The 11,777-nt window shown below is 43.8% G+C and overlaps 1 protein-coding gene across 2 annotated transcripts; it reads right to left on the bottom strand.

Annotated features, from left to right (window-relative positions):
• Positions 1–4,642: 4,642 nt before the first annotated feature.
• On the bottom strand, positions 4,643–8,337 carry Rpl34 (ribosomal protein L34). Of its 2 annotated transcripts, none has more exons than XM_021645170.2 (5): positions 8,257–8,337; positions 6,966–7,039; positions 6,777–6,876; positions 6,431–6,534; positions 4,643–4,771 (listed from the first exon to the last, which is right to left on the bottom strand). In XM_021645170.2, the coding sequence occupies exons 2-5, from the start codon at positions 7,028–7,030 to the stop codon at positions 4,687–4,689; spliced, it is 354 nt and encodes a 117-aa protein (XP_021500845.1). In that variant the 5' UTR covers positions 7,031–7,039; positions 8,257–8,337; the 3' UTR covers positions 4,643–4,686. The 2 variants fall into 2 exon arrangements, with proteins under 2 accessions (XP_021500845.1, XP_021500853.1); XM_021645178.2 differs by having other exon boundaries at positions 8,062–8,275.
• Between the last annotated feature and the right edge of the window lie 3,440 nt (positions 8,338–11,777).

Below are 11,777 nucleotides of genomic sequence, written 5' to 3'. Positions count from 1 at the left end.
ACACACCCAAGAGTAGTAGTTGACAGGAAATAACCAAACTCAGGGCTGAAATCAATAAATTAAAACAAAGAGAATAATACAAAGAATCAACAAAACCAAGAACTGGTTCTTTGAGAAAATCAACAAGATTGACCGTTAGCCAAACTAACCAAAAGGCAGAGAGACAGTATCCAAATAAACAAAAGCAGAAAGGAAAAGGAGGACATAACAACAAACACTGATAAAATCCAGGGAATCATTAGGTCTTACTTCAAAAACCTGTACTCCACAACATTAGAAAGTCTAGTTGGAATAGATGATTTTCTTGATAGGTAACACCTCCGAACTTTAAATTAAGAGCAGGTGAACAACTTAAATAGACCTATAATGCCTAAAGAAGATACAGTCATTAAAAGTCTCCGAACCAAAAAAGGCCTTGGGCTAGATGGTTTTAGCACAGAATTCTACCAGACTTTCAAAGAAGAGCTAAAACCAATACTCCTCAAACTATTCCACAAAATAAAAACAGAAGGAACATTGCCAAACTCATTCTATGAGGCCACAGTCACCTTGATAGCTAAACCACACAAAGACCCAACAGAGAGTTTCAGACCAATCTCTCTCATGAACATTTATGCAAAAATACTCAATAAAATACTCACAAACTGAACCCAAGAATACATCAAAAACATCATCCACCATGACCAAGTAGGCTTCATCCCACGGATGCAGAGGTAGTTCAACATACAAAAATCCATCAATGTAATTTATCATATAAACAAACTGAAAAAAAAATAAAACACACACACACACACACAAAACCACAATCTCATTAGATGCTGAAAAAGCATTTGATAAAATCCAACACCCATCCATGTTAGAAGTCTCAGAGAGATCAGGGATACCTCCACACAATAAAGACAATACTCAGCAAGCCAATAGCCAACATCAAATTAAACAGAAATTTAAAGCAATTTCATTAAAATCAGAGCTAAAATGAATTCTCAACAGAGGAATCTCTAATGGCTGAGAGGCACTTAAATGTTCAATGTCCTAAGTCATCATGGAAATGCAAATCAAAATGACTCTGAAATTCCATCTCACACCTCTCAGAATGGTTAAGATCAAAATACCAAGTGACTGCACATGCTGGCAAGGATGTGGATAAAGAGGAACACTCCTTCACTGCTGGTGGGTGTGTAAACTTGTACAACCATTATGGAAACCAATCTGATGCTTTCTCAGAAAACTGGTAATATTTTCTACCTCAAGACCCAGCTATATCACTCCTGGGCATATACCCAAAAGATGCTCCACCATACAACGAGGACATTTGCTCAGCTATGCTCATAGCAACTTTTGTAATAGCCAGAAACTAGAAAATAACCTAGATGCCCCTCAACCAAAAAGTGGATAAAGAAAATGTGGTACATTTACACAATGGAATATTACTCAGCTACTAGAAACAAGGAAATCATGTAATTTGGAGGCAAATAGATGGAACTAGAAAAGTGAGCTAACCCCCAGACCCAGAAAGACACACATGGTATGTACTCACTTATAAGTGGATATTAGCCATATAGTATAGAAGACATAATATAATTCACAGATCCAAAGATGCCAAGTAACACAGAGGGCCTAAGGGAGGATACTTGAATCCCACTCAGAAAGGGAAATAGAATGGTTGTCAAAAGTGAATGAAGAGGGGGAACTCGTTGGGAGGGATTACAGGGAGGGGAAGGTGAGGTTCAGATGTGGGAGAGATGAGAGGGCTGGGAGAAGGGAAACAGGGAAGAGAGTGGGCTCCTGGGAGGATATGGGGTGACTCTAGCTGAGACTCCTAGCAGCGGGGAGTGTGGAAAATGGACACAGTTTATGGGGGGATGACATGGAGACTTAAGGGGCCACTTCCTAACCAGGCAGGACTTTCAACAGAGGGAGGGAGACACCAATCCACCCACAAAAATTACAACCCAAAATCTACCCTGCCTACAGGAGTGCAGGGATAAAGGTGGAGCAGAAAAAGAATGTCCAACCAATGATGCCCAACCTGAGACCCCACAGGAGAAAGTCAGTTCCTAACACTATTAATGACACTCTACTATGCTTGCAGGCAGGCCTAGCATGACTGTCCTGAGAGGCTGCAACCAGTAGCAGAAATATGCTGAGACCCACAGGCAAACATTAGGCGGACAGAGGACAGTCTTGTGGAGGAAAGCTGGGAGGCATAGAAGGTATGGGAGGACAAAAACCCTTAAAGACCACTAGTGTCAATTAACCCAGGCCCAAAGGGGCATACAGAGACCGAAACACCAAAGAGCATGCATGTACTGGACCTACGCCCATGGCAGTTTGGTCCTCATGTGGGGAGAGTGGGTTATATCCGACATGGACATGGTTGCCTGCTTTTGGATCACTTTCTCCTAGCTGGGCTGCCTTGCCTGGCCTCAACAGAAGAGGATATAGAAAGTCCTGATGTAACATGGCGGGTTTGTAAAGGTAGGGGGCTCCCCTATTGTGAGGAGGGGGAAGCGGGAGAGGAACGACTGGGAAGGAGCTGTTATCGGGATGTAAAGTGAATAATTTACTAAAAGCAAACAACCAAACCAAAAGACTTTAGCTGGGTGGTGGTGAGGCAGAGGCAGGCGGATCTCTGAGTTCCATGACAGTTTGATTTACAGTTCCAAGACAGCCAGGGCTAAAGCAGAGCAACCTTGAGAAAAACAAAACACTTTACATAGCCACCCACAGGGGAACACACAGAATCTTAGTACTGGGGAGGTTGGGGAGACATGGGGGGAGGGGAGGAAAGAGTTCTCTATTTCAAGTTCCAATTAGCCTGAGCCACACAGCTAGAATATGTCTCAAAACAAGTCAGAACAATGTTATTTTGCTTTTTAAATCTTTTGTGCATGAGTGTTTGCCTGAAAATATCTGTACCATGTAGGTAACTGGAACAGAACCCAGGTCCTCTGCAAGAGCATTAAGTGCTCTAAACTACCAAGAAATCTCTTCAGTCCCTCCTTTTTGGAACCAGAAGTATCTGGATAGAGAAAGTGTGGTACATTTACACAATGGAATACTACTCAGCAATTACAAACAAGGAAATCATCAAATTTGCAGGCAAATGGTGGAATATAGAAAAGATTATCCCGAGTGAGTTATCCCAGTAGAAAGACACACATGGTATATATTCACTTATAAGTGGATATTAAATATTATATAGGATAAACATACTAAAATCTGTACACTTAAAGAAGCTAAGCAAAAAGGAGGACCCTGGGTAAGATGATCAATCCTCACTCAGAAAGGCAAATGGGACGGACATTCTAAGAGGGAGGAAACAGGAAACAGGTTAAGAGCCTACGACAGAGGGCCTCTGAAAGACTACCTAGCAGTCTATCAAAGCAGGTGCTGAGGCTCAACCAAACTTTGGGCAGAGTGCAGGGAATCTTATGAAAGGGGGAGCTAGACCTGAAGAGGACAGGAGCTTCGTAAGATGAGCAACAAAACCAAAAAATCTGGGCCCAGAGGTCTTTCCTGAGACTGATACTACAATCAAGGACCATTCACGGATATAACCTAGCACCCCTGCTCATATGTAGCCCACAGCAGCTCGGTCTCCAAGTGGGTACCCTAGTAAGGTGAACAGGGACTGTCTTGACATGAACTCAAGTGGCTGGCTCTTTGATAACTCCCGAGGGGGGGAGCAGCCTGACCAGTCCAGAGGATGACAATGCACCCAGTCCCAATGATACCTGATAGGCTAGGCTAGGGAAGGACCTCCCCCATCAGTGGACTTGGAGAGGGGCATGGGAGATGAGGGAGGGTGATTGGGAGTGAATGAGGGGGCTACAGCTGGGATACAAAGTGAATATAAAAAAAAAAAAGGTGGGATACAAAGGCTGGAGGAAGTTACTCATACTATCTTAACTAAATGAGTAAGTGTGTGAATGGCTGCTGTTGCAGCACACATGCACGTCAATGGAAGCCAGAAGAGGGCCACACTCACTGAAACCCCAGAGGGTCCAGGAAGGTGCTGGGATTTAAATAACTGCAAGAACAGTAATTGCTCATAAATGCTGATCCACCTCTTCAGGGGTAGGTTTCTGCCTTCACCGTGTTACTATGAAAGCGGTCCTCTGCAGACATGACACATCACCAGTTTTTGGGGTAATGGCTCAATCTGGGGCATCAGGCAACACAAACACACTAGGAGATACATACAGGCTTTTATACAGGTCTTGGACCAGTGCGCGTGTTCTCTTAGCATTAAGGAGCTTCAGAAAACTTGTCCAAACCAACATTAACAATGCAAAAATAAAGTTCGTATTTTAATGTCCCAACCTGGAGTAAAAATCACAATCTGAAAGCCAACTCAGGATTTTTATAGCTGCTCTAGGACCCCAATTTGATCACCTTTACAAAAAGGATTTAAATAGAGTTTAAAAGACTATTCTCAACTGCCAAAAGCTGGAGGTTTCTGGTTTGGTGGTGTACTGTGAAATGGTCATCAAGGGTTTGAACAGAAGGACCATTCCCAAGCTACTCCCCTATCAGAGAAGAATTACCCAAGATCCCAGTAACCAGCGCCCTCCAGCTATTTCCTGCAACCAATTAAAAATTAGTCCTCAAATACCAAATCAAGTAACATCAACAGAACCACAGACCAAGTCTCGACTTTTATTACTTAAAAAAGCTGCATATTTATTTTGCTTTCTGACTCTGTGCTTGTGCCTTCAACACTTTCACAACAATTTTCTGCTCCTCAATAAGGAAAGCCCGCTTGATCCTAGGAAGAAAAACAAAAGTTATTTCTTTAACACGGGAAAGGCACCATTACAAGATGCAGCAAGCAATCAAAAGCCTAGAAAAAATGCACAGAAATCCACGCAGCTTATGAAATTACATTAACTTTTATGGAGGGCAATTCTCTATTCCCAACTAGTCTTGACAGCTTTGTGACCAGCTCTAAAATATAGGCTGTGCTGGCTAGTTTTGTCGACCTGAAACAAGCTAATTATCCTCAATCAAGAAAATTCCCCCAGCTGGGCCTGTGGGTAGTGAATGGGTGCCTTAAGAAAGAAGGCTGAGAGCCAGAGAGCGAGCCAGCAAGCAGTGTTCCTCCATGGCCTCTGCTTCAGTTCCTGCTACGTGTAGTGAAAATGAAATGACACCCAGCCCCACAAGCTGCCTTTAGTCATGGTTATCACTGCAACAGAAACCACACAATACTCCAGGGTGACAAGACTGGCACTTAAGATAGTTTCTGGCTAATATAGTTCCTATTATCAGGTTCCAGGACATATTATCTGAGAATGTTTTAATCATTTATGGTTTTTCATAAAACCCAGCTAGCTGCTGGAAACTAGAACTCAGGGGTGAAGAAAGGAGCCAAAGACACCATCTTAATTGACAGACCCAAATCTAGATTCCGTAGGTGATGAACCTAATACACCAAACATCAAACACTCACAGCCTGAAACCCACAACCCTAAACTGCCTTATCAGGTCAAACACCACACTCTGGAATCCTTTCTGTTTGCACCAGTCAGGTTTAGCCTCAAATGCCTACACAGGGTCTTCAGCTCCATGAAATTTCTCTTCTAACCTTTATTATTTGAAGTCTAGTTTGCCTAACTCATAGAATATTTGTCCTGTATGTGTACTAATGTATTAGGCTTTACCCCTAACAACTTCCACAAGTAGGGGAACAGATGGTTGTCAACAAAATTTGCTAAAAATTTGGTTAGAGCATTTTGTAAAACTCCCCAGTCCAAACTCCACCTCTGAATTTTCTCATCAATTCCATTCTTTCTATGGACACTTTGGGCACTGCCCCTTACTGTCTGAATTTAATGCAGGAAGTGCTGGTTTCTTCACTAAAACCCACCAACCCAGAAAATTTATCCAGTTGCACTTGAATGTTATCCAGAAATACCACTCTATGACCACCCTTACAATTCTTTCTAATATACAAAATATTTAGCCCCCTCCCCACCAACTCCTCTCCAAGCCAGGGTTGCAAGGCAAGCACAACGTTCTCTTCCTGTGTAAAAAGCTTCTGTATGTTCCAAACCCCTTCTCTTGTTCTATGAATGACTTCACCACTTATTGTTTCTGGTTTACTAAATGACTCTCAGCTTTGCTTAAAATTCACCTCTCCCTAAAATGTTCCTAACCTGTGAGACCCTTCATATAACCTCTTCTACCTTTGTTGTCTGATACCTCCTAATTCAGCCACCCAAACTGACCCTGTTCCTATACCTACAAGTGTCCCAGCTGCTTACTAGCAAACACTAACTCAGTCTTTTCTCTAAAAAACCAAAGCCATTTTAAAGATGGCCCCAAATTCTGACACAGCACGTATCTCCTACCAGCTGTCATGGGAAGACTCATGACGCTGGCATACAGTGTAACAGAAACACCATGCCTTAGATAGCTCACTCACCTGTCACGCACACACTTGGCACACATGGAACCACCGTAGGCCCTGCTGACGTGCTTCTTTGTCTTTGACAGTCTCATAAGGACTTTAGGCCTCACAGCGCGAACCTGTAGAATGAAGACCAGTTAGGGTGGCACTTAGGTAGAAACAGACATTTCCTAACAACTGGCTGACTGCTCCACCTGGGAGGCATCTGTCATTTCTCACAGTAGTTACTTTAAAAAATGGTTCACGTTCTTGGCAGATGTGGACCCCAGATAGTTAACAATTCCCAATCATCTCAGTAGTAGTAAGCCTACCTTCACTCATTTCCCTACTTAGGGATTATGATTATCAAAGGGATACTCACCCCTCGAAGTCTGCCGGGGCACACACCACAGGCAGATTTAGGTGCTTTCCCAACCTTCTTGGTGTACAGGTAAACAATCCTGTTGCCAGGAGTTCGAGACCTAGAGGAAGGGAGATTGTAAGCGGCTCAGCAGGTCATGAAGAAGGTAGTTATTTTCTGGAGACAGTATTTTAATTTGTGAATACTTACAGCCTAGTTTTGTTAGAGGCTGTATTGTAGGAGAGCCTACGACGGTATGTCAAGCGCTGCACCATTTTGAGTGCCTAAAATCAAAACAAGCACCTTTCACTGTAAAGGTAAAGCAAAGGTCAAAGCATCACCATGTATCTTACATTCATACAGCCATTCACACACAGCGCTCTTCCGAAGGCCCGTTCTAAACAACTCCACATTTAAAATTTCTCTGCACTTAGACATGACTAATAATAGGCAACGCTTTCTTACGGGAAAGTGGAGTTTGGTTACAAGTATGGAGAGTTTGGGGTCCTTCCTCAAAGAGACTGTTGTTTGGGGTTTAAACACTAGCCAGGAAAGCCGGAGAAACGCTGACTTAAAGGATGACAAACGAGACACTCGGGGTAAATCCTCAGCAGTGCTACTTGCTGGCAATACAGAACCAGCTGCTGGCGTCTTTTGAGACACTGGGATTAAAATACGTAACTCAGCCTCCACAGTGCTCGCACATGGTATCTGCCTAGGATCTAGGTCTCGTCCCCAAGAGGCATGGCCGAGAAGGAACTCTCTTAATGGGAGCCGGGTTTCCTTAGCAAATCAGCTACACTGCGTTATCAGCGACCCTCTAATTCGCAGCGGCGATGCGTTTGGAACCCAGACCCAAAACATGCCAGACAAGCGTCCTACCCATAAGCATCACACACACTCAGCCCATACATCTTCGTTTTAAAGTGGGCTACTTTTAGAAGTCTCGACCCTGGGACAATTGGCCAAGCTGCCGACTTAACCCTACCCCAAGGAACAGAAGCACAGGGCAGGTGCAACCAAGCTGACCTGTCTTCCGCACCTCACCAACACTCGCCCCACCGCCAGGCACCTACACCGACGCACAAGACCAGTGTTGACGACCTGAGCCGCCACTATTTGATTTGTATCTTCATAACCAAGGCGGACTCCGCCGCCGCCCCTGGTATCCCGTCCCGTTCGCTATTAGCCATCGGGACGGACATCAACGGGGAAGCAACCGGAGCCCACTGTCGCCAAGCGCTTTATTACCAGGAACACAGCGGCTCGCTCCCCGCGGCCGCGGCGCGGAGTTCCGGCTACTCACCGCCTCGGCAGCGCCGGAACGATCGAGGACTTTCCGTAGCTATGAGCCGAGGAGCCGCCCGCCACACACCTCTCCTCGCCCCGCACCCTCACGCCAGCCACGGCACCGTCCCCCGGGGCGTCCCGCCCGCCTAACTCCCCGGATGGCTGCGGATAGTAGACCGAACAAACACAGAGCAGAAACAAGGCGCCATACCTCTAAGCACCGTCCCCGGAAGAGGAAAAGGAAGAGGCAGGCGAGGTCAAGGGTCAAATCTGACTGCGCAGGAAAGGAAGTATGTCAGAGAAAGCGGCGATTAGGAGAGGGTGCCGCCATGTTGTACGGAAGCGGGTGCGCGGCGCTGTGTGGGCGGGGCCGCGTGGAGCCTTGGCTTTGCAGTGCGGCTTCCGTCCGCGGGCCAGGTCGTCACGGGGAGGGTCGTCACGCAAAGAATTAGGTGGAGGATGGCTGTGGAAGAAAAAGCCAATGACAGAGGGGCCCTCCCCAGGCCGAGAAAACAAGGACGCTACGACACCTTAGCCTAAAGTGGTTAGACCTGGCTCCTTCTGGGTTTCAACCTTCCCTTCTATCATTATGGATTTCTAAACGAGCATTTTGCTCATTGCTAGCTCTCTCACTTTGGGCAAGTCCGTGAATCTCTAAAAAGGAAGATATTATTAAGTACCCTTGCAGTGCTATGATCAAAGGCACCCTGGAGTGAAAGCGCCTAGCCCAGAAGTCTTTCAAAGAGCAAGTGTGCTATAATTAGTGGCTAATCTATGGTTTGGGGCAAACAGCTATTGGAGGCTTTACTTGGGTGGTAAAGTTTGGTCTACGAAATGAGGATGAGGACCAGAGGGGGCCAGCGACCTCCAAATGTCTGTGAACGTTTACATTATGGGTCCTTAGTTTTCATCATATTGTCAAAGGTAATGAACACTCTTTTTGGGCTTTAAGGAAGAGCCCTACATCACTGCCACCTTTGTCAAGACACTAGGTAAACCGCTCTGATTATCTTTCCCTCAGCTCTCTCTCAAATACCCTGTCCCTCTAGAGAGACTTTGGGTATTGTGGGAGATGGGAGCTCTCACTACAGAGTGTGCATTAGTACCTCTTTGTCCACGCTCCTCCATCCCGATAGAAAAGCGCTCTTGCTGTTGTAATTGCGCCAGGTTATAATTGACCCTATTACGTGAGTTTTCTTGTCTTCCAATCTGTATTTGTGTTTTTATCGACCAGTCTTGCTAGAAATTGATATATGGAATTGATATATGAAATTGATATATGGAAAGTTAGTTTCAACAAACAACCCACTCCATTTCACAAAAAAATCAGAAATAATGAAGGACTGGTGTGGCACTGCAAGTTTTTGTTTATACCTTCTTTTTAAGTTAATTTTTGTTAGCATTCAAAATAACGGGTTCATTATGCTATTTCATACGTATGTCATTGTACCTTGCTGATTTTTGTTCTAGCTATCTCCTTTTTTCCTCTCCCACCTCAGGCTGGCCTCTTCTTATCCCCTTATGCTTTTGTCACACACACACCTAAATCTAGATCTGCATATGAGAAGAAACATGTAATATTTTCTTTTCCTTTTATAACCTGTTTTTCCCCCTTCCCTTAGTTTCTGTCTACTTTCTTGTCATATATTTCGCATATAAGAGAAAACAATGTATTTGTCTTTCTGAGTCTGGCTTACGTTGCTTCATATAACTTCCAGTTCCATTTATTTCCCTGCAAGTACTATAATTTTATTCTTCCTTACAGCTGAATTGTGGAGAGCTACTTGTTTGTCAAGCTGCTTTGTTATTTATTGAAAAACACGTCTTCACGTTGGCCTTCACCTTGAGACAGAGAAAAGAGGAAGTTTTCACCAAGTTCCTTAAAACTTTTTCCAAGTTCCTTAAAACTTGTTTGTATTCCATATAATCCTCAAGGCCAAGAAATTATTGAGTGTGCCTGTGGATCTCTTAAGAACCAATTACAAAAAATAAAAAAGGGTGAGTTATATCACCAAGCATCACAGAATTATCTTTATCATGCTCTCTTTATTTTAAATTTTTTTGAATGTGGATCTACAAGGCTGTTCTGCAGCTGATCAATTGTGGCACCCTAATATCACAGAGAGAATTATGCCCAAGTGAAATGGAAAGATCCAGTTACTGGAATATGGCAGGGCCCTGACCCTGGATTAATATGGGGAAGAGGGCATGTTTGTGTTTTTCCACAGGATGCTGAAGGAGCCCAGTGGATCCCAGAAAGGTTGATGTGATTTTCGGGAGATGTTCCTGGAAGGAGGATGCTCATGCTGCTGACAATAATGAATTTTGTCCTGATGGTGAATGGAGAGCTGTGTTGGGCTTATGCTCCTGACCCACCTTTGTTTCATTCTGCTTCTGGGAGAAGATGTTATACAGAGAAACCTTTTAGATACAGTGTGACTGGACTTGATTTGTCTGGTGGGGAAGAATGGGAAAGAGGACTGACTATGGGACTTTGGTCTGATTCTGGTTTTCAGCAGACCTATATTTGGAAGCTTGCTTCCAAAACTTTCCAGAGTCCCTGTAACTGCCTGTGTAATTCCTCCTTATGCTTTGTTGTTTGGAAATATTAACATTTTTTATGCAAGATTCAAACTTTATTGTTTCTTGCTATCAGTGTAAACTATTTCTAAGCTTTCAAATAGACAGCAGGTTCTGGCTGTTTGACAGCCTTCTTTTATTATGGTTCCTGTGAATGTTTCTCAGACCTGATATTCTGATAAGGGATTATGAGTGCTAGAAGCAGACCTAAAAAAATGGTTGGATTAATTATTGTAGGTTTTATGGCCCTCATGGTCATCATTTTACATCACTTTTATAGGACTTGGCTTATTACTCTTATTAGGAGCATGTCTCCTACCAGGCATATTAAAAACCTTCATCAAGGCCTTCTGGAATCTTAAAGCTGATCTGCATAAGATTAAACTCCAGTGTCTACCCTAGTGGAGGTTGGTAGTCAGAGATGGGTAAGCTCTCTCTCTCTCTGAGGAGTAGTCAACCTAAGAGAGGGCATGATTGGTGGAATTCATGTACCAATGACAGGTAAGAATATATTTTTCAAGGGAGGCAACCTAAGACAGACATAATCTTCTGCTCCACAGCTCTTAAGCTATGGACTTTTAAAGTATAAAAAAGGGAGACCTGTGGAGAGCTGCTTGTTTGTCAAGCTGTTTTGTTATGTATTGAAAAACATGTTTTCACCCTGGCTTTCACCTTGAGACAGAGAAAAGAGGAAGTTTCACCAAGTTTCTTAAAACTTGTCCCAAGTTCCTTAAAACTTGTTTGTATGACCTTGGACCATATATGCTATAGGGAAGTAGTTTTACAAGAGAAGTTTGGCAGTTCCACGAACTTCTTTTTGTATTGATGTGACTTGTTTTTGCTTTGCCTATAAAAAAGGAATTGTGGAATAAACTTATGCTGCAGTCTTACTGACAGCCCTCTCAGGCCAATCCCGTGTGTAGTGTGACTTGCTTTAATTATTTCAGTCCTCACTCCCCACTCAGGAACTATTCGACTCTGCCGGCGGGCTCTGGCACTGAATAAAACTTGTGTGTGTGTGTTTTCATCTGTTGAGAGGAATCTGGCCTGTTTTCATATTGTGGCGATTGTTCAGCCCTAAACATGTATGTCACCTGTAACTTCAATAATGCCATGTAGAATCCAAGTATGGAGCCACACGCCTATAATCCC

The sequence above is a fragment of the Meriones unguiculatus genome, chromosome 10 (assembly GCF_030254825.1).
Source record: "Meriones unguiculatus strain TT.TT164.6M chromosome 10, Bangor_MerUng_6.1, whole genome shotgun sequence".
Taxonomy (NCBI): domain Eukaryota; kingdom Metazoa; phylum Chordata; class Mammalia; order Rodentia; family Muridae; genus Meriones; species Meriones unguiculatus.
Note: the sequence above shows the minus strand (reverse complement) of the source record. Positions and strands in the feature narration are given on the sequence as shown.

What these genes read in the sequence shown, in the direction of transcription:
- Rpl34 (XM_021645170.2), bottom strand. Translation starts at nt 7,030, where the DNA reads ATGGTGCAGCGCTTGACATACCGTCGTAGGCTCTCCTACAATACAGCC. An exon ending in GCCTCTAACAAAACTAGGCT is followed by an intron (nt 6,877 to 6,965) that starts GTAAGTATTCAC and finishes CCCTTCCTCTAG; the next exon opens with GTCTCGAACTCCTGGCAACA. An exon ending in GCCAAGTGTGTGCGTGACAG is followed by an intron (nt 4,772 to 6,430) that starts GTGAGTGAGCTA and finishes TTTTCTTCCTAG; the next exon opens with GATCAAGCGGGCTTTCCTTA.